The sequence below is a fragment of the Mobula hypostoma genome, chromosome 27 (assembly GCF_963921235.1).
Source record: "Mobula hypostoma chromosome 27, sMobHyp1.1, whole genome shotgun sequence".
Lineage (NCBI taxonomy): Eukaryota > Metazoa > Chordata > Chondrichthyes > Myliobatiformes > Myliobatidae > Mobula > Mobula hypostoma.
Genome location: NC_086123.1, coordinates 10,340,408 through 10,368,206, shown reverse-complemented (window position 1 = coordinate 10,368,206; position 27,799 = coordinate 10,340,408). Strand labels below are relative to the sequence as shown.

The 27,799-nt window shown below is 38.8% G+C and overlaps 1 protein-coding gene across 2 annotated transcripts in view; it reads right to left on the bottom strand.

The window, feature by feature from the left end:
- The window catches only part of LOC134338564 (mediator of RNA polymerase II transcription subunit 13-like), a 179,354-nt gene that overhangs the window by 76,307 nt on the left and 75,248 nt on the right, over window positions 1–27,799 (bottom strand). For both annotated transcript variants that reach the window (XM_063034480.1, XM_063034481.1), the window contains exon 3: window positions 9,733–9,817. In XM_063034480.1, the coding sequence (XP_062890550.1) occupies window positions 9,733–9,817 (85 nt within the window). The remainder of the gene's footprint in view (window positions 1–9,732; window positions 9,818–27,799) is intronic.

Below are 27,799 nucleotides of genomic sequence, written 5' to 3'. Positions count from 1 at the left end.
GTAAAGGCAAAACTTAGGATCATTAACTGCAGATCCATATAATAAAAAGTACCAAGATGCTGGTAAGACAACCCAGACATGGGACAACAGATTCCAAAATCTGCTTAAAGTTAGGGACTTGCCTAAAGTTACTAATGAACAGAGTACAGTACCCACATAAACAAAAAATTCTGCAGATGCTGGAAATCCAAAGCAAAACACAAAATGCTGGTGAAACTCAGGTCAGGCAGCGTCTATGGAAATGAATAAACAGCTGACATTTCAGGCTGATACCCTTCTTCAAGACTCAAGCTAGAACCCACATAATCCTTAATTTACAGCAATTGCAAGATGAAGCATATGGAGAATCGTCACATTAAGTCAGAGAGAAAAGAAAAATATATAGTTCACTTATATTTAGTGCAAAAGATAGCCAATTTTAGAAATATAATAATGACCAGGTGTATATAATAATGTGTATAAGATGATGAGAGGCATTGATTGTGTGGATAGTGAGAGGTTTTTTCCCCCAGGGCTAAAATGGCTAACACAAGGGGGCATAGTGTTCAGGTGCTTGGAAGTAGGTACAAGGGGGATTGTTAGAGGTTAAGTTTTTCCACACAGAGTGGTGGGTACATGGAATGCACTGCTAGTGAAGGTGGTAGAGGCGGATACATTAGGGTCTTCTAAGAGACTCTTAGTTAAGTACATGGAGCTTAGAAAAAGAGGGCTATGTGGTAGGGAAATTCTAGGCAGTTTCTAGAGTAGGTTACATGGTCGGCATAACATTGTGGGCCGAAGGGCCTGTAATGTGTAGATTTTTGTTTCTATGTTTCTATGACAGATTTTTTGGCAGGAAAGGGCTACAAACGCAAACTCAGTAAATGCAGTTGCGTCAGCTATGATGTAGCAGTTTTGACATTGAGATGTTGCTACTTGGCAAATACTGCTGATTTGCCCAAACCCTGTTAACTTTAGCCACACTTTCAGGAAGGAATGGAACCAGTAATTGGCTGGCTCAGAGACCATCTTGCAAAATTTAAGTCAACATTAAAATAAATGCATTTATACAAAGCTTACAACATCCTATTAGGTCTGAAGAGGGCTTTATGACCAATATAATAGCACTTAGGTATTGTTAAAAATGTCGCAAGTATATATATGGTGATTTGAAATCAATGTAGATCACATTATGCATGGGGGTTGCAGTGATATTTTGCTCTACCAGATTATATGAATATCCTAAAACAATATACAATCTCAGTACTTTTCACCTGTAGTGGGAATTGCTGCACATAAATTGTGTGTAAGGTCTTACTGTATGCAACATAATGGCTGATACAAGGGAAGGAAAATACAGCAGGTTAAGACCTGCAAAAGGGTGTGCACTTTAAAATCCAGAAACTCAGCGATCACTGATTAGAATGGAGCTCACCATTCCAGCTTATGGAGAAAAAAAAGTATTACAGTCAATACCAATTTGCACAAGTGAAAATATATCATAATTTGATTAACAAGTACAGAGGAGTCTCATTTTAAAAGCACAAGATTTAAATTACAGCTATACAACTCATTGCGTTACATTGAATTAGTCCAATTACTGGAAAATCTGTATCAAGTGAATTAAAAAAAAACAGATGGCAACTGGAGCATGCAGGTATTTCGTGAAATGGCACTGTTACAAATTGAGAGCTAGGTCCTTTATTAAAAAAAAATTGGACAAGCAGTACAGCTTTTGATCCATCAACTTCAACTTGAGATTTCAACAAATTAAAAAACATTTCTTTTCATTCAAAAAAATTGAACTGAGAAGAAAACTACTTAAAATTAGAATTTTTGGTGAAGAAACAGATCATCTTATCCAACAGATGGCACAACAGTTACTGCTGCTGCCTAGTTAGCCTGAACCTAGGACCCAGGTGCAGCCTAATGACAAAAGAATAAAAGGGATGCTGATCATTATTGTTTGAGAGAAAATGAGTTGGAGGTACAGAAAAATAAAGAGATGGAGAATCTGACTGATGAGATTGTTCTACTAGGAGCTGGGATGGACCTGGTAAGTTAAATAGCTCCCTTTTGCATCATTATAAATATAATGACATGTGCTAGAAATTATTTATCTTCACGTACTTATCCAGTTTTCTCTGAAATCTATTTATCTGCACTGATCACTTGAACTGACCATTTTCTAACCATGAGATAAAAGAAATTTATTCTCAACTTTTCATGCAATTGATTAGTGAATTCTTACAGAAAACATTGAAAAGAGAAGGCTGATTAACTATCCTAACACTAATTCCATGCTCACCCCTGATCAAGTGTTCCCAACCTGCAGTCCACGATGCCTGGTTAATAGTAGGGGTCCATGGCGGTAAACAGGTGGGGATCCCCTGCTCAAGACTGTTAAATGTCAGTTTTCTCTTTCTGCATGTACAATCCCTTAATATTAGATCCACACACAAGCTGCATCTCAATGTCCATCTTAAAATAAGTCTCAATTTTCAAACCCTCCATCAGATCCCTGAAACATGCAGTGATGGGTCAATGTTCAAAAATTTGTCATAGAAGTATATGAATATCAGGAGCAAACTATAGAGATGCAACTCTTGCAGAGCTCCAGTTTTCATCCCATCTCAGCTGGTGATGAGCACCAAGGCGGCACACAAAAATCCAGTTATTTTTTTTCCCTCACATTCAGCACCTGGTGATTAGGACTAGAAGTCATGTGGAGGCCATACAACACTTTTGATTTGAAAGAAACAAGGAAATGCAGCTTTACTCTGGAGAATCAGAAAATGTTTTGAAAAATGTATCAAACAGCCCTTTCTGATGAATTTCCAAAAGTTCCACAGATTTGAAACTAAATTAAAATAGCAAGAGAATAAAAGCAGATTAAGCCTTGAACGTGAAGAAAGAAGATGGCCAATCGGAACTGGTCCAACTAACAATGAGAGAAACAAGCTTAACCATTTAAATTAAAAACTACAAATAATAATGTGGACAGAATAAAACTGCAGCCAAAACATGCAGAAACTTAAGGAAACAAAAAGGCAGCATCAATTTGCACTTCAAATGAGCTTATCAACTAAGGGACTGATATTTTCTAAGGGCAAAACGATGTGTTTAAGTGGTGATTATCCATTCATGGTGGTTTGTGAATAATGGAATCTTAAAATGTGACCGTCACAGTACTAAAGGTTTAGATCAATTCCATTTCACACGCAAATTCACCAGCATGTTATCTATAACACAACAGGAGCGTTTTTCCACTGCCTTTAACTCAATACCAAAATACATGGCAAAAATTTTTAAGCAGTGACAGCATTTAAAGAAATGGCAAAGCTACAGCTAAAGAAGAGAACTAAACAGCCCACAATCTGTCAGTTTAAATTGTGATGTCTCCTGGAATCAGACCCAAATACTAATAATAAAAAAAAACAAATTGCTTGAGGAACTAAGTGATCCAACAGTATCCACGAAGGTAAAAGGATGGTTGATATCTTAGGTCAAGACACTGCATCATGACAAAGTGCAGATAGCTATAAACAAGGGGTGACAGGGAGCAGTGACACAGTCTAGTCAGTTAAAAGTGGAACCATTAATATGGGGGATAATGGGCAGACAGAGACAGGAGAAAACTTTCAGAGATGAAGGCTCCTGGGTGATAGGTGGAAATATATAAACAAAAAAGGGAAAAATAAGCAAATGGAGCTAGATGGGGAGAGGGGAAGGCTAGTACAAAGTTGAAAGGAGATTCATGGAACAAAAGTAACACTATTACAGCTTGGGCTGCCAGAATTCGAGTTTAATTCCAGCTCCATCTGCAATGAGCTTGTACAGGATATTCTCCTCATGACCAATTAGTTTTCTTCCATGTGCTGTTTCTTCCCACAGTCCAAAGGCATAGTAGTAGGTTAACTGGTCATTGTAAACTGTCCTGTGATTATTCTAGGGTTAAGCAGGTGGATTGTTGGGCGGCAGGTTCCATTGGGTCATCTGGGCCTGTTCCGCGCTGTATCTCTAAATAAAAATAAATTTTAAAAAGGAGGTGGGGTGATGGGCAGTTGGATAGTTTTTGATCAAGATTCCACCATCCATAATCTGTCTCCAGATTACTATAATATGGTTGCATGACAAGAAATACATAACTTTGAGTCAAAGGGTACAAGTGACCCAAAATTTACTATCAGTGTAACTGCTAGATGATAATTTATGCACTACACCGATAAATATACATCAATATGGCCACATTAGAGTACAACACCTTTATAAACAAGAGATTCTGCAGATGCCAGAAATCCAGTAACACACAAAATGCTGGAGGAACTTAACAGGTCAGACAGAATCTATAAAGAGGAATAAACAGTTGATGTTTTGAGCTGAGACCCTTCGACTGGTCCCAATGAATAGGCTCAGCCCGAAGTGTCAACTGTTTTATTTCCTTCCATCAATGCTGCCTGACCTGCTGAGTTCCTTCAGCATTTTGTGTGTTACTCACTTTAATGTTTTAATACTCAACTTCTTGCTTCAGTCATTTATCATTTCCTCATCAGTCCTTCAAAAATAAAGGTACACTGCTTCCGTGCTGGATTTGTTGAATCCAAGGTGACTGATGAAGCCAGCATGAGAACTACCGACTTTCCCACAGCAAGTGCCTGACTGGGCAGGTGAGTAGTTGGTAAAGTGGCATACTCTTTCTGTTACACCACTTTGGTGTGCACAAGATTCTCAAAATACTCAAAATGCATTTCCACTTTTAGCAATAATTGGGCTGACAGTGCTCAGAGTACAGGGGCATACTGAAATTTTCAGAGGCTGAACATGCTTGAATTTGTTCCACTGAAAAAACTACACAGTGTCTGTTTGAAAACTCTGGTGCAAGGTTTGTAAACATCATGGCATACATGAGGTTTTGACAGTGTTGACTGTGTCAGGAAAATGATGCATTGTCTTCACTATAATTGGCTCTATAATACACCCGATGACTAAGATCATGGCTTGTACAGCATTATAAACTAAACACAGGATGGAGACTGAATTCGAGGGGTGTTCTACAGTTCCTCACAGTTACAGTTAAGAGCTTACTGAAGTCCTGATTGGCTATGTATTGTGCTGCTCCCTGCACTTCTGGAGTTATCATGTCACAAAGATGTACATTGTATTTCTTGAACAGAATCCATGTTCTGATTAGAGTTGGAGCTTTATGATGAATGGGAAGAGGTAGTTTAGAAGCATAATATGGCAATAACCTTCAGTGAAGGGAAATCACAGACAGATTTGTTGTCTATTTTGATAATGGGCACGATTACTGTACCTGACATACATTTATTTCTACTCTTCTTCCCAGATGTGGAAGGTGAGTTTGCAAATTCATGACTGAAGCTCTTGGACACAAAGCATTAGAAATTCAACAAGGTTGCATTTCCTGTGGTATAGGACTTTGGTCTTTGGACTGTAGATGTCTTTAACAGCATGGAAAGCTCCACGAATAATTATTGTCAGTGGATCTTTGGACCTTGAGTTCTTTCCACCACTCTCCATCTGTTTGTAACATCAAGTATTTTCTGATGACCTCTGCCATCAGACTGAGGAATAGATGAGCTCTCAAACCCAGGAACACCTTAAAGCTTCACCATAGTGGCACAGGTAGTCGCATTTCTGCCTCACATCTCCAATGTCCCATGTTTGACTTTGACATTCAGCACTCTGCATTGGGTCTACATATTTCCTTGTGGCCATGCATTTCCTTTCTTTCTTTTTCAATCTTTTTATTAATTTCAAAATATAGAAACAAAACATAGCAATAATACAAATAGTAGGAGATATATTGTTTCACTTAAAAAAGTAATTACAAAACCAAATAGTATAAATTAACAAGGCTCCCAATCATTTAGAACTAACAACGGATAATACAAAGCAAAAAAAAACTGGGAAAAAAAAACCATGAAAAAGAAAAAAAACAAAACAAAAAAAAAACAGACCCTATCCCCAAAGAAAAGCAGAATTAATCAACTAAACTAAAAGACTTGGGCAAAACTAACGACTTAAAAATGGAAAAGAAGAAAACCTTAGTGTCGATGACTCCATTCCCCTCCAACAACAGTACAGAGAGATAAAACAAGTTTGGAAATGATCAAATTACATCAAATGAAAATGCTGAATGAATGGCCTCCAAGTTTTTTCAAACTTAATGGAAGGGTCATAAACCACACTTCTAATTTTCTCCAAATTCAAACACACCATCGTTTGTGAAAACTAATGAAATACATTAGGAGGGTTAATCTCTTTCCAATTCAACAAAATGGACCTTCTAGCCATTAAAGTAAGAAATCCTACGTGATGAAGAGGTTAAATTATTTAAATCTATCATTGGTAGTCCAAAGATAGCAGTAATTGGATGAGGTTGTAAGTCTATATTTAGGACCGTTGAAATAATATCAAAAATATCTTTCCAATATTTCTCCAACAAAGGACATGACCAAAACATGTGGGTTAAAGAAGCTATCTCGGAGTGACATCTGTCACATATTGGATTAATATAAGAATAATAATGAGATAGTTTATCTTTGGACATGTGAGCCCTGTGCACTACTTTAAACTGTATCAACCTATGTTTAGCACATACAGAGGATGAATTCACCAACTGAAGAATCTTTTCCCATTTTTCAGTCAGTATATTGATCTCAAGTTCTCTTTCCCAGTCAGCTTTAATTTTATTAGAAGCATCAGGACATAAATTCATAATTATATTATATATAATTGCTACTACACTTTTCTGAGAGAGATTTAAATCTAAAATTTTTTCCAAAGTGTCCATTGGATATGGGTGTGGAAAATTAGGGGAGACAGTAATTAAGAAGTTTCTAATCTGTAGATATCTAAAAAAGTGAGATCTGGGTAAGTTATATTTATTAGAGAGTTGATCAAAAGACATAAAACAATTATCCAAAAATAAATCACGAAAAGATATTATACCTTTGGTTTTCCAATCAAAGTAAGCTTGATCCATCGTGGAAGGTTGAAACAGAAAATTTGATATAATGGGACTTGCTAGAATAAATGGATTAAACCCAAAAAATCTTCAGAATTGAAACCATATGCTTAAAGTATGCTTAACTATTGGGTTATTCATTTGTTTATACGATTTAAAAGAAGTAAAAGGAAGTGAAGTTCCTAAAACCGAACCCAAGGAAAACCCTTGTAATGAATTAGATTCAAGATTGACCCAATGAGGGTTTAAGGATACATCCAAATCTCGTAACCAAAATTTTAAATATCAAATATTAATTCCTCAAGGGTCTCTGGTTTCCTCCCACAACCCAACAATATCGAGATTGGTAATATGGTCACTGTAAATTGTCCTTATTTTATAGACGAAAGGTTGAAATTGAGAGGCTGATAGGAAAGTGGGGAGAATAAAATGGGATCAGTTGTCAGTGGGCACTTGATGTTTAACACAAACTTGGCAGGTTGAATAACTCATTTCCATGCTGTATAACCATTAATCTTCTACACAGGTATTAATATAGCTGACTTCAGGAAAGCACATGCTGGGGACACTAAATCCAATTGGCTTGGCAACAGATTGCCCGCGACACTGAGGAACTACTTCCTTGGAGGCTTTGAACATTTTAACATTGACTTTCAGTTAATGCTGACAGTTTGGTTTAATTGGTTGAGATAACAGAACAAACTTGGCAGTGATCAGTTCAACAATTATGGGTACGCATCACTGCACAAGTGATATGGACATCTTTGCATTCCCTTGTTCTAATAATGTTGTAGCCTCATCGGTGCCAGGCCCTTGCATACTTATCCTGCTTACAAAGCATGGTGAACACACAAAATGCTGGAGGAACTCAGCACGATGGGCAATATCCATGGAGGAAAATGAATAGTCAACATTTCAGACCAAGACCTTTGATCAGGACTCCTCAGCAGTCCTGACCAAGGCTCTCTGCCTGAAACATCAACTATTCATTTTCTGCCATCAATGCTGCCTGACCCATTGAGTTCCTCCAGCATTGTGTGTGTGTTGATCTAGATTTCCAACATTTGCTATCTCTCATGTTTACAAAGCAGTCTGTAGGTTATAGAAAGATCACGCTCCAAGCCTTTTACTGGGGAGGACCACATCCTTCCTAATCCTTAGCCAAAGATGCCTTGCCAAAGGGTTACATTTTTCCTTACAATAGTACTAAAGTCACCTGGGATATTAATTTCCCTCCTTTTGAAACCAGACAATGATTTTTTTTTTCAATATCAAATTACAAATCTTCTTTGGCAACATCCTTAAGTTCCAGGGTTCGGATTTGTGCACTGATGACTTAAGGGACAAAATGCTTTCATTAATTCATTAAAAGTTCACTGTGAAGATTCTATTTCCCTTCCAGTTTGTCACTGAAGAAGATGCAGCCACCACTTTGTCTGACATTGACATTGGCACTGCTACCACGGGCAGGAGATGGCCACTTGAGAGTTGCTGAGCAAACAATCCACGAGAAACCCAATGTTCTAGGTTCTGGATTTGGAGTTAAAATGCCTTTTGCTTCTTTTAACACTGGATAACTACCACAGACTTGGTATGTTATATAGCTTGGTCTTGACCCAATAGCAAGAGAGACCAAAACAGCTAGATCCAGTTTCTGCTGCATGAGATTTATTGCTCACACCAAAGCCCCACTTAGCACCATGCACAGATTCAGACATAAAAGGTGGCACCCTGAGCTAAGGAAAAAATGCACAAAACTTCTGGATATTTTGTACTTTAAAAGTTCCCATTATCCCAAACACCAAACCGTTAAGATACAAACATGTCTGTTGGCAAGTTTCAAACTTGTTTAACAAAAGTGTAATAATGTTATTTTAAAGGAACAATTATCTACAATATTGGCTGAGATAACATTATTGGGGATAGGGCAGAAAAAAATTCTGATATGTAACCGAAGTTATACAAGCAAAAAAATTTCAAGTGATTATACAGATGGGATACAAGTTTCTTTACCTACCATCCATAACTACAACTGAAAAGGTCTTCTACTGGCCAAATACAAAGTTCTAAAGTTTTAAAATATGTCCTGTAACTGCTTTTTCTCCCCAAAGGATTGAAGCATTCACCATTATTCCAGACTATTTAGATTACTAAAATATAATCAATTCAAGATTGGAAGCTTTGAACTGTAATGGAAAGTAATCTAATTTATGCTGTGACTAATAATGGGCCTTGATCTATTATGAAGGACATGCATCTGATAGCCAGCGCCAACAAATGCAACAGCATCCTAATTTCTGGTCAAAGCCCTCACATTGCAAGAAAAGTAACAGGCTGAGATTCAGGCCTACTAATCTGGTGACAGAGTTTAGCATTACTTAAAATGTTTTAAAACTACCTATAGCTACTTGAACAAGATTTGAATTTTGTTGACGTTGAAGATATCAGAAAGATCAACTGATAGAATTAAAAGAGTTTGTTAATTGCTGGAAGAATTCTACACCTTATTACCTGAACCCAAATTATATACATATGGCTTGAAAAGAAGTATTTTCAAGTAGTCTGGCTGTTTTAATAAAAACTTTTTACCTTGCAAAGTATAACAAAGTGCAGTTGTTAAAAACTAAACAGACCTAACATCCCTCTGAATTGTTCTGAATACAATTCTGTAAACTAAATATAAATTCACATATAATAGATCATAAACAATACCATGCATGTTTTTTAAAAATATAAAATTTTAAAGCATCCATGTGACTTACCTTTCTAATAAATTATGAATGGCCTTAAAGAGCAGTGTTCTGCATTCGTATGTGAGTCCATTTTCCCAGAGACCCGCATCTACCACTGAAATGCAAGAAAAAATGTCATGAAAGAATGAAATGCAACTTAAATTTTAATTAAATGTACTGTAGACATTGAAAATCAAAAATATGCAGATGACAGAAATCTAATGAGAAAATACTGGAAATTCATGTCAGGAAACAACTATGGAAACAGAAAAGCTCTGAAGGGTGCCGAACCCAAAAATATTACTTCTGTTCCTGCTGGTTCCAGCACTTTCCACCTTGAGCCACAACACTCAGCTGAGGTAAAAATACATTACATTCATTCAACTAAGTGCATATTATCTCATCAAAAGTCAGGAATAAAAAATGTTTAAAAATGTGCCAAATAAATCTACACAAAGCATTTTAATTCATTTGAAGTTCACACAATCATAGGTTGAATGCAATAGATGACTAATGTACAAAGGATTCCACAAATAAATTGTGAAATGATCAAAATTAGTAATACTGCAAGTGAAATGACTATCTAGCCCAAATCTTCATCATCTATAGTTCAATTCCTTGACTCATTCTACATATCCCAGCAATATTTTCTCATTCACTTCCTGACTGAAAGATAAGATTTTTATTCTGCTAGTTCTTTTGCAAATTACTTGCACAATCCTTAAACCCCATACTTTCAACCACGGAACCATTTCTCATAACATATTAATGACACAGGCTAGGGTCTTAGTTTCATTTTGATCACTGCTGAACTTTATACAACTTTATACACCTCCCCATCCCCAACCAAGACTTCAGGATTCCACTCAGCACCTGAGCACCCTTATTCTAAAATTGTTAAAAATTGAGCTACATCCAGCTACATGGATCATACCTTGAAATCATTTTCATCTGGAAACCATACTCCCCCACCTGTGCTCTAAACTTAAATTCTCATTTTCAAATCCCTCCATAGCTTTGCACATTGTTCAACTAAAATCCCCTTAAAATGTCACCATTGATTATGCTTCCACCACTTTTCCAGCAACTTGGTCTAGCCATCCACTATTCCATGCAAAAAAAATCTGCCCTGCACATCTCCCCCTTCCCACTTTGAATGCCCCATCATTTAGTACTTGACATTTCTACCCTGGGAAAAAAAAAGATTTTGACCATCTACCCATCTATGCCTCATAATTTTATAAACCTTCTGGTTAATTGGAGCAGTAGCTTATCTAGGACAATTCTTAAAAAACAAAACTAATTGAGAAAATAGCCAAAAAAAGGGATTCCTTTCATTTATTTAGGATACTATGCCACTTAATTGGGGCAGGAAACAGCTACTGAACAGTTTCCAACTAGTTTTAGACATGTGCATTTGTCTGGCTGTTTAAAAACAACACCATGCTTAGAGGAAATTGTTTTTAAATAGTGTCAGTTATATATGCTTGCATTATGCTATTCATTTGGGCCAACTGACATTGAAAAAAAAGTGATTTTTGACATTACTTCATTCAACAAGGTAGGCAATTACCTGCACTAGGTGTCTGTATTGATTAATGTTCATTTATTGTCGATCAACAGAACTGGCAGTATACACTATATGAATTCCTCCATCAATAACTATTAGGAACCAATACAGTTTTATGGTACTGTAGTAATATTGGTAGAGTTCTAATTCGTTATTCAGTTAAACTGTTGTTTTTCCCTTAAACTACTTCCATGAAACTTCAGCTAACAGGAACAGTGACTTAATTCGGCCAAAATGTACTGATCCTATTGTGTACCACTTTACCGGAATCCACTATGTGTACATATGTACACACACATCCCTTCATATACACACACACATCCCTTCATATACACACACACATCCCTTCATATACACACACACATCCCTTCATATACACACACACATCCCTTCATATACACACACACATCCCTTCATATACACACACACACACACAGAATAAAACACAAATAATCTGCTTAAATAAAAAACACACAATCGTAATTTTCATGTCTTTATTGAACACATCGTTTAATCACTCACAGTCCAGGCTGGAAAAAGTATGTGCACCCTTGTATTTAATAACTGGTAGAAACTCCTTTAGCAGCAATTATCTCCACCAAACATTTCTTGCAGCTGCTGATCAGACTTGCACAACAGCAAGTAGGAATTTTAGACTATTCCTCCATATAAAACTGTAATGTTCATCAATATTTCTGGGATATCTTGCATGAACAGCCCTGACCTGGCCATTCTAAAACAAATTTTCGTTTTAAACCATTCTGTTGATTTTCTCATGTTTCAGATCATTATTTTGTTGCATCATCCAACTTCTATTAAGCTTCAGGTAAAGGACCACTACCATGACATTCTCCTATAAAATGTCTTGATACAATTTTGAATTCATTGTTTCCTCAACAATTGCAAGCTGTCCAGGCACTGAAGCTCAAACCATGATGCTCCTTCCACTGCACTTCACAATTGGGATGAGGTTTTGGTGTTGATGTGTAGTGCCCTTTTTCCTCAAAATGCAGAGGTGTGTATTTCTGCTAAAAAGTTCAACTTTTGTCTCATCTGTCCACAGAACATTGTCCCCAGAAGTGCTGTAGAACATCTAGGTTGTCTTTGCAAACTTGAGACATGCAGTAATGTTCTTGTTCAAGAGCAGTGGTTTTATTCTATGGTGTCCTTCCAGATACACCAATCTTGCTCAGTGATCTTCTTAAAGTGGACACATGAAGAGACTTTAGCAAATTCAAGAGATTTCTGCAGGTCTTCTGCTGTTAACCCTTTGGTCTTTTTTCACCTCCTTCAGCATGGCACTTGTGCTCTTGTTGTCAGCTTTGCAGGATGCCCACTCCTATGGAGAGTAGCAACAGTACTGAATTTCCTCCATTTGAAGACAATATCTCTTACTGTGGACTGATGATCACACAAGTCTTTAGAAATGCTTTTGTAGCCTTTTCAAGCTTCACACATCTCTACAATTCTTCTTCTAAGATCCTCTGAAAGTTGTTTTTAATCGAGGTATGGTATGGTGAACATAAACAGCTCTTTCTTGAGAAGAGCAGGCTCTGTCAGTAACCTGACATTATGTGCCTCTTTTTTAAAAAATGTAAGGCAGGGCACAGCACCTCTACAATTCACACCTCCAATCTCATCTCATTGATCGGAGCACCTGATTCAAAATAGCTTTTGTAAAAGGCAGTACCTCAGAGGGTCACATACAAGGGGTGATTGATAAGTTCGTGGCCTAAGGTAGACGGAGGTGAGTTATACAGCTGTCGTTATATGCATATGCAGGTCAACTCTGAGTGGCTATACAGAAAGTTTGAAGTTAATAACTCATCAGGGGTGATTGATAAGTTTGTGGCCTAAGATAGAAGGAGATGAGTTATTTAATCAAAGAGCTGTCGTGCATGTAACGACAGCTGTATAACTCACCTCGGTCTACCTTAGGCCACAAACGTATCAATCACCCCTGCTGTGGACACTTTCTGGAGGTCCAAGATCCGTAAGCTCCACGACTGCTGGACTAAGTGTGTAAATGTAGGAGGGGACTATATTGAAAAATAAATGTGCTAGGTTTTCTAAAATTGACTCCTACCTTAGGCCATGAACTTATCCATCACCACTCGTACTTTATTGAACTCAGACTGTGAATGTTCAAGTGGTGTACTCAGTATTGATGAGAAGTACCACGATTGTTTCTGTGTTATTAGTGGTAGATTGTGTTTTCTATTATTGTGACTTAGATGATCAGATATTATTGAGTAATAAATGCAGAAAATTTATTTTATAGATGTACAAACATAAACAAATATAAGTAGTAGAGCAAAAAGGGAGCAAATTGTGAAGTAGTGACCATTCAGAAATCTGATGGCAGAAGGAAAGAAGCTGTTCCTAAAACCTTGAGTCTGTCTTCAGCCTCGTATACCTCCTCCCTAATTGTGGTATTGAAGAGGACATGTACTGACAGATGCCTTCCTTTTGAGGACACATTCCTAATCCTGTGGAGATTGGTGCCCATAATGGAACTGGCTGGGTTGAAAACCCACTGCAGTTTTTTCTGATCCTGTGCAGCAATGGTCCCTCCATACTAGACGGTATTATAACCAGTTAGAATGCATTTGTAGAAATTTGCTGCAGCTTCCCTTCAGAAGGTACCTGACCATCATTTTCTATCTTTCTAAATTTCTAGCATTCATAAATACTTTGCTTTTGACCCATTTGTTTTCACATTAACATTGGGAACTAATTCTTGAGAATGATTTACTAAAATAGTACCTACTTTTTGTATTAAGATTACTGCCAAATGAACTGGAGAACTTTGCACAAAAAGTAATGACACGACTTTTGACTTGTTTGGCAGACAAAGAGCTTTTACTAGGTTTCAAACTCTTGTTTTCTAAAGTTTTGTTCCACAGTCCATAAGACCACAAGATATAGGAGCCCATCGTCTGCTCTGCTGTTCAATCATGGGCTGATCCAATTCTTCCAGTCATCCCCACTCCCCTGCCTTCTCCCCATACCCTTTGATGACCTGGAAAATCAAGAACCTATCTCTGCCTTAAATGCACCCAATGACTTGGCCTCCACAGCCACTCTTGGCAACAAATTCAACAGATTTACCACCCTCTGACTAAAGTAATTTCTCCACAACTCTGTACTAAATGGACGTCCTTCAATCCTGAAGTTGTACCCTCTTGGCCTGGACTCCCCTACCATGGGAAATAACTTTGCCATATCTAATCTGTTTAGGCCTTTTAACATTCAGAATGTTTCTATGACATCCCCCTCATTCTCCTGAACTCCAGGGAATACAGCCCAAAAGCTGCCAGACATTTCTCATACAGTAACCCTTTCATTCCTGGAATCATTCTCATGAATCTTCTCTGAACCCTCTCCAATGTCAGTATATCCTTTCTAAATAAGGAGCCCAAAACTGCACACAATACTCCAAGTGTGGTCTCACGAGTGCCTTATAGAGCCTCAACATCACATCCCTGCTCTTATGGTCTATACCTCTAGAAATGAATGCCAACATTGCGTTTGCCTTCTTCACAACCCACTCAACCTGCAGGTTAACCTTTAAGGTATCCTGCACAAGGACTCCCAAGTCCCTTTGCAACTCTCATTTTGAATTCTCTCCCCATCTAAATGATAGCCTGCCCATTTATTTCTTTCACCAAAGTGCATGACCATACACTTTCCAACATTGTATTTCCTTTGCCCATTCCCCTAAACCAGCGGCCCTCAACCACCGGGCCGTGGACCGGTACTGGGCCGCAAAGCATGTGCTACCAGGCCGGGAGGAAACGATATGATTTGGCCATACGAGTCAGCTGCACCTTTCCTCATTCCCTGTCACGCCCACTGTGGAGCTTGTACGCACGCGAGGTCATTACCTGCGCGTCATCCATGTTAGCAAGGGAAGAAGATCAACTCCTCGAGCTTGCAAATGACGGCAGGCTGAAAAGTCTGTTTGACATAACATCTCTGCCGGCATTCTGGATTAAAGTCAAGGCTGAATATCCTGAGATAGCCACGAAAGCACCGGAAACGTTGCTTCCATTTCCAACATATCTCTTCAATGAATGCAACGAAAACTAAATTGCGGAATAGACTGGACATAAGGAACCCCCTTCGAGTATCGCTGTCTCCCATCACCCTTCGATGGCACCGTCTTGTTGCAGGGAACAAGTATTCAGCTTAGGGCTCCCACTGATTCAGCGATATTGGTGTGTTGAAATGATTTTATATGTTCATACAGGGAAAATGTGCGCTGTGTGTTTAATATCCAAACGTAACTTAAAATGTTATGATACTATTGACTTACTTATATGACCATATAACAATTACAGCACGGAAACAGGCCATCTCGGCCCTTCTAGTCCGTGCCAAACTCTTACTCTCACCTAGTCCCACCCACCTGCACTCAGCCCATAACCCTCCATTCCTTTCCTGTTCATATAGCTGTCCAATTTTTCTTTAAATGATAATATCGAACCTGCCTCTACCATTTCTACTGAAAGTTCATTCAACACTTACTTCAAGCTCCCCTGTCCTCCCCTGATAATTGACTTATCACTATATTCATGCAAGGAAAATATGCGCTGTGTGTTTAATATTAAGTTCGTTAGATAAACCCTTTTAGAAACAAAATTGAGTGTATTAGTCATAGTCATACTTTATTGATCCCGGGGGAAATTGGTTTTCGTTACAGTTGCACCATGAATAATAAATAGTAACAGAACCATAAATAGTTAAATAGTAATATGTAAATTATGCCAGTAAATTATGAAATAAGTCCAGGACCAGCCTATTGGCTCAGGGTGTCTGACCCTCCAAGGGAGGCGTTGTAAAGTTTGATGGCCACAGGCAGGAATGACTTCCTATGACGCTCTGTGTTGCATCTCGGTGGAATGAGTCTCTGGCTGAATGTACTCCTGTGCCCAACCAGTATATTATGTAGTGGATGGGAGACATTGACCAAGATGGCATGTAACTTAGACAGCATCCTCTTTTCAGACACCACCGTGAGAGAGTCCAGTTCCATCCCCACAACGTCACTGGCCTTACGAATAAGTGTGTTGATTCTGTTGGTGTCTGCTACCCTCAGCCTGCTGCCCCAGCACACAACAGCAAACATGATAGCACTGGCCACCACAGACTCGTAGAACATCCTAGCATCGTCCGGCAGATGTTAAAGGACCTCAGTCTCCTCAGGAAATAGAGACAGCTCTGTCCCTTCTTGTAGACAGCCTCAGTGTTCTTTGACCAGCCCAGTTTATTGTCAATTCGTATCCCCAGGTATTTGTAATCCTCCACCATGTCCACACTGATCCCCTGGATGGAAACAGGGGTCACCGGTACCTTAGCTCTCCTCAGGTCTACCACCAGCTCCTTAGACTTTTTCACATTAAGCTGCAGATAATTCTGCTCACACCATATGACAAAGTTTCCTACTGTAGCCCTGTACTCAGCCTCATCTCCCTTGCTGATGCATCCAACTATGGCAGAGTCATCCAAAAACTTCTGAAGATGACAAGACTCTGTTGAAGTCCAAGGTGTAAATGGGGAAGAGAAAGGGAGACAAGACAGTCCCCTGTGGAGCTCCAGTGCTGCTGATCACTCTGTCGGACACACAGTGTTGCAAGCACATGTACTGTGGTCTGCCAGTCAGGTAATCAAGAATTAGCCACTTATCACCTATATTTTTACCATCTGACCAGCTGGCTCCAATCCTTGATCCAGAACAAACACAGAGGACCCTTACCAGGGTCAACCCACAAAAAGCGGGAGGTCCCGACAACATCCCTGGACGTGTACTCAAGGAATGTGCTGATGTATTAGCAAATGTCCTGATGGACATTTTCAACATCTCCCTTAGACAAGCCAATGTCCCCAGATGCTTCAAAATCTCCACAATCATCCCTGTAGCAAAGAAATCAGTTGTAGCCTGTCTGAATGATTACCGTCCCATTGCCCTGACCCCCATAGTGATGAAATGTTTTGAACGGCTTGTCAAGCCTCATATCACAGCCAGCCTCTCCTCATTGCTGGATCCTCTACAGTTTGCTTATCGTCCAAATCGCTCTACAGAGGATGCAATATCCACCACACAGCACACAGTTCTCTCTCACTTGGACAACAAAGACACTTATGCCAGAATCCTGTACATTGATTTCAGTTCAGCGTTCAATACCATCATCCCGCAGAGACTAGTGGAGAAACTGTCGCTTGGCCTTAACATTGCCATGTGTCGCTGGATTCTGGATTTCTTAACAGAGAGACCACAGTCAGTCTGTGTTGGCAGGAACATCTCTGACTCCATCACACTGAGCACTGGATCCCCACAAGGCTGTGTGCTTAGCCCATTGCTGTTTACACTGCTAACACATGACTGTGCAGCCAGATTCAAGGAGAATCTGATCATTAAATTTGCTGATGATACCACAGTGGTGGGGCTTATCAGCAAAAATGATGAAACAATGTACAGGGAGGAGGTCAAACACCTAGAGAGCTGGTGCAGTGATAACAACTTGATGCTTAATGTCACCAAAACCAAGGAGATGATCGTCGATTTCAGATGGTTTCAGCCTGAGCACACACCCCTCAGCATCAACGGCTCCACAGTGGAGAGAGTGGAAAACATCAAGTTCCTTGGGGTGCAGATCTCGGACAATTTCACCTGGTCCAGGAACACCACTGGGATTGTGAAACGGGCCCAGCAGAAATTGCACTTTCTGAGGAAGCTTAAACAAGCATCATTCCCCACTAACATCTTAACTACATTCTACAGAGGCGTGGTTGAGGTGTGCTGACCTTTAGCATCAGCCAATAGGCTGGTCCTGGACTTATTTCCTGGCATAATTTACATATTACTATTTAATTATTTATGGTGCAACTGTAACGAAAACCAATTTCCCCCGGGATCAATAAAGTATGACTATGACAACCTGGTATTCCAGCTGCAGTGCTGTCGACAAAAATGCCTTGCAGAGGGTGGTTAGGGGAGCAGAGAAAGTTATTGGGGTCTCCCTACCTTCTGTCCAAGACCTCTTTCAGAGTCGATGCCTCCAGAAGACACGGTACATCATTAAAGACCCCTCACACCCTCTCCATGAATTGTTTGTTCTTCTGCCATCAGGCAAATGTTACAGGAGCATCAAAACTAAAACCACAAAGCTGCTAAACAGCTTCCTCCCACTGGCAGTCAGACTGCTAAATAGCCGCTCTACCAGACTCTGCTTTGGACACTTTTAACTTGCACTGGACACTTATAACTTGATTTTAACTGACATGTGGCTGTTGTGTTCTACTATTTATGGTTACGTTTATTATTTAGTGTTGCATTTGTTATGTTATGATTGCACTGCTCCTGAGAAACGTTGTCTCATTCTGTCCTGCAGAGCTGATGTATGGTTAGAATGATAATAAAGTTTTTTGAATCTTGAATATCCAGTCGTGACTAACAACACCTCCCCCCCCCCACCGAACAGAATCGCCAAAAACGATTTGTAGAAAAAAATGGATGCACTGGTGCCTGTGCAAGGCTTCACGGTCATGGTAGTCTTTCTTGGGGTAAAGACAACGTATTTGACTGCTGCTCTTGTCTGTTGGCAACCCTACCCACCCCCCACCCCCCGGTCGGCCGGTCTGCAAGAATATTGTCAATATTAAACCGGTCCACAGTGCAAAAAAGCTTGGGGACCCCTGCCCTAAACTATCTAAGCCTCTCTGCAGGCTCTGCTTCCTCAACACCACCCGCTCCTCCACCCATCTTTGTATCATCGGCAAATTTAGCCACAAATTCATTAATCACATAGTCCAAACCACTGACACACATCGTAAAAAGCAGTGGTCCCAACACCGACCCCTGTGGAACTCTACTGGAAACTGGCAGCCAGCCAGAATAGGATCCCTTTATTCTCACTCTGTTTTCTGCCAATCAGCCAATTCTCCACCCATGCTAGTAACTCCCCTGAAATTCCATGGGATCTTATCTTGCTAGGTAGCCTTATGTGTGGCACCTTGTCAAAGGCCTTCTGAAAATCCAAGTACACCACATCTACTGCATCTCCTTTGTCTACTTTGCTTGTAATTTCCTCAAAAAAATTGCAGTAGGTTAGTCAGGCAGGATTTTCCTTTGACACCATGCTGGCTTTGGCCTATCTTGTCACGTGCTTCCAGGTACTCCGTAATCTCATCCACTATCGATTCCAACAACTTCCCAACCACTGATGTCAGGCTAACAGATCTATAGTTTCCTTTCTGCTGCCTCCCACCATTCTTAAATAGCGGAGTAACATTTGCAATTTTCCAGTCATCCGGTACAATGCCAGAATCTATCGATTCTTGAAAGATCATTATTAATGCTTCTGCAAAAACTCCAGCTACTTCCTTCAGAATCCAAGGGTACATTCCATCAAGTCCAGGAGATTTATCCACCCTCAGACCATTAAGCATCCTGGGTACCTTCTCAGTAGTAATTTTCACTGTACATACTTCACTTCCCTGACACTCCTGAATGTCTGGTACACTGCAGATGTTTTCCACTGTGAAGACTGATGCAAAATACACATTCAGTTCCTCTGCCACTTCTGCATCTCTCGTTACAATATCTCCAGCGTCATTTTCTATTGGTCCTATACCTACCCTCAACACTCCTTTATATACTTAAAAAGCTTTTAGTATCTTCTTTAAAATTAGTCACCAGTTTCCTTTCATAATTCATCTTTTCCTTCCTAATGACCTTCTTAGTTTCCTTCTGCAAGTTTTTAAAGACTTCCCAATCCTCTATCTTCCCACTAGTCTTGGCTTCTTTGTATGCCCTCTCTTTTGCTTTTACTTTGGCTCAGACTTCACTTGGCAGCCATGGTAGTGTCCTTCTTCCATTTGAAAATTTCTTATTTGGAATACATCTATCTTGTACTTCCCTCATTTTTTGCAGAAATTCCAGCCATTGTTGCTCTGCTGTCCTTCCTGCTCGTGTCTCTTTCCAATCAACCTTGGCCAGTTCCCCTCTCATGCCATTGTAATTTCCTTTATTCCACTGAAATACCAACACATTGAAATCTAGTTTCTCCTTCTCAAAATTCAAAGTGAACTCGATCATATTGTGATCATTGTTCCCTAAGGGTTCCTTAACCTTCAGCTCTCTTATCACCTCCAGATCATTGCACAACACCCAATCCATCACAGCTGATCCCCTAGTGGGCTCAACAACAAGCTGTTCTAAAAAGCCATCCCTTAGACATTTTACAAATTCTCTCTCAAGGTCCAGCACTGGCCTGGTTTTCCCAATCCACTTTCATGCTAAAATCCCCAACGATTATCATGACATTGCCCCTCTGACGCGCCTTTTCTCTCTCCTGCTGTAATTTGTAATCCACATCCCAGCTGCTGTTTGGAGGCCTGTATACAAATGCCATTAGGGTCTTTTACCCTTGTCATTTCTTAATTCAACCCATAGAGACTCTACACCTTACAATCCTATGTCATCCCTTTCTAATGATTTAATATTATTTCTTATACACAGGGCCACACCACCCCCTCTGCCTACTAGTCTAACTTTCCGATATAGTGTATATCTTTGGATACTCAGCTCCCAATGACAGCCATCCTTTGGCCAAGTTTCAGAGATAGCCACAAGGTCATACTTTCCAATCGGTAGCTGAATTTCAAGATCACCCATTTTATTTCTTATGCTGCATGCATTCAAATATAACATTTTAGGCCAGTATTTGTTGCTTTCTGTTTTAACTACACACCTCTATTACCCTGTAACATATCTTTGATTTATTTCCATTTTTCCCTTCCTCAGCCCTATCACTCCAGTTCCCAGTCAGCTGAAGCTTGTGTATATGTTCTAAAGGCTACGACAAATTCCATAATCAATATTTTTCTTTACTGATAAGTGGTGTCCAAGATCTTAAAATATCCTTCTTTAAACTGGGTTTAGGCAGTATTGTATCAGAGGTAAAGTAACTTAAGTGCAATGGCTGCCTTATTAAACACCGGTGAATTTATCAACTGTGATCTTGGTCTCCAAAATGTGCACTTTTGACTTTGAAAAATTAGGTTGAACGATTCTGTTATGATGACAAAAGACAAATAACTTGGTATTAATGCTGAAGATTTACTGTATTTTAAAGGCTTGCTTGCTGAAGGTGAGTGCAATATTACAACAATAAACTCAAAGAGCATTGGTCTAATGATAGACTGTCTGCAATTGGATTTGGTCTGCAGTGGACCCATTGGTTAAGACTACATCTCTCAAACCATTCAATGACTCCTAAACAATAACAAATTTCAAAGACAAATTTGAGAAGAATTTTCCATAATTGTTCATTTCGGAGAGCTAAAGGCTTTGTATAGGTAAGAGAAATTAAGTATATAAAATGAAGATAAAATATATTGATATATTTCCTAGGAAATTAGCAAAAATGAAACATTTCAAGCAACAGATAAAATCAATGAAGTTGTAAGCAGAAAGGCTAAGGTGCTGCTGTGATTGGATAAGGAGTTGAATTACCCTATACTCACAGGATGGTCATAAGTCCTTTAAATAGTTGTTTACAAGACAATGAAAAAATTCCGATGACTATAAGGTTAGCAAATTAGGCAGGTGGTAAATGCAGGTTAACGTGCATAAATTTGAGGTGATACACTGCAGAATTAATCATCATTTTTGGCAAGGTTATAAATGAGAGAAACACTCATGGTGAAAAATAGATAACCCCAGATTCTGCAGCTGAATTCAGCCAATAAAAGCTAGCAGAATATTGATTTTTTTCAAAAAGATGGAAAGTGAGAGAAAGAATAAAATGAGTCTAACGGGACAGTTATACATAATGTGAAGTTTCAAACCACTTGCTATAAGAAAACTAAATTCTTACACCTACCATGCAAGCTGAGAACAAGATAATATGAGATACGAGAGATATTATGCAAAGGAACATAAAATGCTGAAATGACTTTTGAGTGAAAAATTATGATCAATTCTGAAAATTGTGCATGGAAAACATTCTTCAAATTGGATTTGACTTTAAAACAGTAGGAAAATAAGAAAGTAATAGCTTAAATCCAAAATACATTGACTGAGCAAAAATTCTAGCTGTGCAAAATCAATAGTGAGATTGATCTTTTCAATAATCTCAACCACAGCAGATCTACCAATGGAGTTGCAATTGATCCTTAACTCTGCAGTTTAACTGCCATGCTTAAATTCCAAGTGACAATCACAAACAACTGAAGCAATATTGAAACAATATTCAATCAACACTATGCCAAAACTGCTTAAACTAAATGTGGAATTACTTAATTAAAATTCAGAGCTGGTAAATTTATTGCAGAATATCAAGAATCTAAAATAATTATTTCACCTCAGGCGCATTACCACTTTAGCCAATCTATAAATCAGAAGACCACGGATTCAGTGGCCATTCCAGATATCTCAGCATTTAATTAAGGATCCATTTCGGTGAACTGCTATGTTTAATACTGACAATTTTACCTTTCAGCTGAGACAAAAGACACAAAAAACATGTAACCTCTCAGGTGAACTACGGGAGATTACACAAGACAAAGGCAACATTTCTGCTACCAGTGTCATATTCTTTGACCAACACCAACAAACAGATTTTCTAGCTATTTACATAAATGCTTTGGTTGGATTTTATTTTACACCAGATGCTTCTTTTTCTTACATTTACATGAGTGTATACAATAAGACCAGTAGTGGGTCATAATGGCTGTGGAGCATGCTTAGTCTCCAAGCTAAAATCCAAACTGATCTTTAGCTTCAATTACGTTCCTGTCTAATTCCCTAGCCTTGGATTACCAAAAGTCCAAACAACCCTCATGCTTAATGTAAACAACTGAAGGAAAAAGCTGAGTATTAAAGCATTAAAATGAGTAACACACAAAATACTGAAGGAACTCAGCAGGTCAGGCAGCATCTATGGAAGGAAATTGAAAACCGTTGACATTTCAGGCTGAGACTATTCATTGGAACCTAATGAAGAGTCTCCACCCAAAACATCAACTGTTTATTCCTCTTCACAGATGCTGCCTTACCTGCTAGTTCCTCCAGAATTTTGTATCTTGCTCTGGATTGCCAGCATCTGCAGAATCTCTTGTTTTTTGCAATCTCAACAGCACGAACTCTTCAGCTAAGTGATTGATTTTTTTTATCACACAGCATGGCTCCCTTATTCAAAATACATAAGAGAACCAAGTCAAAACAGAAAATGCTAAGAAATACTCAGTAGATCATGCAGCACATATGGAGACCAAAAAATCTAGATAATATGCTTTTTAGCAAGACTGAGAAGTTATTGTTCATTCACCCAGACCATGGCATGCCCTTGTAGGCATATAAATCTAACTACTCCAATTAAATGTTTGGTCAGTGGTGATTCTCAGGAGAAGGCCGTGATAAGTTCTCACAATGTTAAGCATAGATGACTATACTATGTTGGAGGTGGCCTTCACTTGGCATTTTTGTGACACAGATGTTACTTCTAAAGTTTACTGTTGAATGTTGTCTTCTTGTTGCATCATGGCCTGTTTCATTTCTTGAGAATTGCTGGATCTGCCTGTTTAATTCTTAGATTAGACTGTTTAAGTGTTATTTTCTTGCAGTTTAACAATTATCTGTTTGTATTTTAAGTAGTTCTTATATGAATATAACCGCTTAATATGTCTCTAGTGGCTATATAAAGTATAATTCTGGAAAGCTCCAGTAATTTTGTTCTTCGGCATTATTTGAATAAGTGTGTTTTCATTGGCTAATTTGTTACTGCTATATTCAATAAGTGCTTTCCAAATGATTAGTCTTCTCTATAATTTTTAAAAGGAGTTTTCCTTCTCTAGAAGACAGCGGCACAGCTAATGTAGATGAACTGAACACACTGATGGGGGATAGGGAGAAGTGGAGAGTCTGTCATCGTGCCTGACACCGGCCCCCTAGGCCTGAGTCGTCGTAGGAGTAGGAGTATCCTTCTCTATGGCTCTAAGGGTATAAAATAGCTAAACACAAAACAGTGCCATCTTAAACCTTCCTTGTATATTTAATGTTAGTTTTTCCTCTCTCTTCAACTCTTACAACACCTCCACCGCTTGTTCCTGTTTTCTTTGTTCTAATAACTCTTTATAAAACAACCATGAAGTAAGAAATTTTGTGCTTCTTTCCTGACCTCTGAAAGAACCTTGGATCAAAAACATTAGAATCTAATAGAACGGAATTGAACTCTGTGCAATCATCAGCAAGTATTCCTACTTCTGACCATAAAATTATGATAGATGGAAGATCATTGACGAAGCAGCTAAAAGTGGATGGGCACAAAACACCATCCTGAAAAACATCTGCAATGGCATTCGGAGGCTGGGATGATTGACTCCCATCAACCACAGTCAGCTTACTTTTAGCATGATACACTCCCAACGATTCAAGTACATTTCCAGTGACATCAGTTTTATTGGAGTATCTTGACACCACATTCAGTCAAAAATTATTCTACTTGCCATATCTCCATAATTTAGCACTCTTGTCCATGTTTGCACCAAAGCTGTGTCAAGGCCTGTGACCAGCTAACCCTGGCAAAGGCCCAACTAAGCATCAGTTAACATGGCACAATAGCATAGTGGTTAACACAACGCTTTACAGGACCTGTGACCTGGATTGAATTCCTGCAGGTGCCTGTAAAGAATTTGTACATTCTCCCGATGACCGCAAGTGTTTCCTTGTTGGATTAAATCAGACAGCGCAGCACTCAATCTCAAAATAAAAAACAAAACAGGTTATTGATGAATCTGTCAGTTTATAGAAGTGTCAACTTACTGGTGGCAGAGTGGTATAAATAAGCCACTTATCCATCTTTGTAAGGAAAGGACATGTGGACAGTTTTCCACATTGCTGACTAGTTACCAGATTTGTAAATATACAGTTTGACAAGAAACGTTAGTTCTGGAGAACAAATCTTCAGTAACATAGCTTGACTGGTGTTGAATCTCATAGACTTTATTTGTTTGGGAGTATGTGAATATGTCCGTCTGTCTAGGTACCATATCCAATGCGGACTTTGGTGACCATGGTTTTCCACATAGATCTATCCTCGTTTTTTGGATGACTTCCATTTCCTCGATGTGTAGCCACCTGGCTATGCTTTTGGATGTACATAAGCTGAGGTCTTCCTCTAGGTTTACTCCCGTCAATCTTTCCAGAGAGTATGAGTTTTTCTAGTTCATCTTTCCGCATGATGTGTCCTAGGAATCTGAGCTGTCTTTCTCTTATTGTTGGTATGAGTGATCGAACTGCTTGGGCTCTTCTGAGAATTTCTTCATTTGATGTGTGTGTGGTCCATGATGTGAATACATCTGACATTAATTCAAACAAGAACCATTCTTCAGTTCTTAGTATAAATTGCAAGCCGTAAATTGAAGTTAAAAGTACAGATTACCCACAGACAAAGATGGGGTTTGGAAAATGGCGACTCATATATGCATCAGCCAAACATTAAGACAACGGTGTTGTGATAATTGGCCTGCATCAAACCAGGGTACATGGCTAAGTTACTTGCACCATTGTTTCTTGAATTCAAACTACCCGACAAGGCCGATGTCACATAGTATATCAAGCATGGTCACAGGTGTAGTTGCAATCAATAGCTGATCTATTGTGTACTCAGTCAGCTTACACAGACATTAATCTTGAGCATCGTAAGTTTTTGGAATACCTGTGTCAATTAGTTTGTCTCAACAGGAGTGTTACTACTAGATATGCAATTCAAAGGAAGCATTGTCAACCCAAAGTATTAAACTAAACAATGTCATTGTAGCAACTGAAACTATATTGTATCACCTACAATTACCATTGATCTTAAAAATGCAAAGACGTGATGCACTGTGAGTTTGGGAGACTCTACCGAGTGTGTCTCCAGAAGAATGCCTGTTTGCTGTAATGAATAAAGACTTTTATATCATCAGCTTCAGTTTCATCTCTGGTGATTTTTATCAGTCACAAACGCATCCCATACTCTCAATCGTTTCTTGACATCAGATAGAATTAATCAAATTGGCTGGGGATTGGCTTGTGATTTGGGGGATTTCAGCATCTTTAGTTGAACAAGATTGCAAATACTTCAGCTTTTCCTTAAGCATTTACATGCTGAACCTGATGACCATTGAGGACAGCTTGTTCTATCCCCTTCCTAAAGCTTTCAGCATATTCCCTAAAAATATTGCACTCAGATTTGGGGCATAACACATCAGGTGAGCCAAATACAGATTTAGTATAACTTTCCAATTTTTCTGAACTATGCTCAGATTTTGCAAAACTTTTGTTATGATGTTCTGCTAACTTCTGAGAATTCTGCACTTTAGCAGGTCTCTTGTAACTGGTTCACAACTGTACTATAGCATGTATTCACCTTCATTTTTCCTGTCAAGGTGCATAATTTCACCTTTCTGCACTAAATTTCATCTACCATGACAAGGATCCACTGCTTATCCAGCTGCAGTATACATACAGACAACTTTTCCATTTAACGTTGGTGTAAGCAAAAGGAAAAACCAGCAAGTTTCCAAAGGTCTCCCAAATACACAACTCCATGACACCCAATCTACATATACACATTATTTGACCAAACCAGGTTTGAACAGGAATCATTTGGCAAGCCTAGAAGTGTGATCAGTTTTCAAAAACAAACCTCAGACACAACTAATCTAAAAATGTAACATGATCAAAGCAGGAAAAAAAAACACACAACTGAAACAAACCACAAAAATCCCTCCAAATCCAACCTGTAAATCTCAAAGAACTTAGATAAAAACATAATTGAGCACTGACCAAATAAATAATATAATTGTTAATTGAAAAGTGCAGAAGTGACTTTTTCATCTTAAAAATACTGTAATTCTTCATGTTTCCTCGTTCAGATTTGAAATTAGATAACTAGACTGCTTTTCCAGCATTCGTTGCAAGCTCAGGTGTCTTCTCAATACATGCAACTTGAAATGAACATGAATTTTAAATGGAATTTATTATTAATATATTGAATGGGATGCAGCCTACCTGAAAAATGATTTTTGCCCTGTTCCTGATTTGTCAAAGGATGCAGTTGTTAGGATCAAATTTTGAACAAAATAAAAGGACATACAGTAATGTGCAAAAGTCTTAGGCATTTTAAATACATACAGTAAAATACGTAATTTTACGTATTTTACTGTACTGCTGCTACTGCACAAAAATAAACAAATTTCATGACATATAAGAGTGAGGATAAACCCGATTCTGATATGGGTCTCTATAATGTTCTGAGAGTGGGAAGGAGACAGGGAGATGGGAATTTTGGTTTGGAAAGGGGAAGTGAGAGGGGAGGGAGCAGAAGCACAGACATTTTGCAATGATCAATAAACCAATTGTTTGTAATCAAATAACTTGCCTGGTATCTTAGGGCTAGGTATGTCTGCACAGGTGCCAACCCCCAATCCAGCAGTCTTCTGCCACCTCTTCCACCTACTTCCCTCCCAACCTCCACC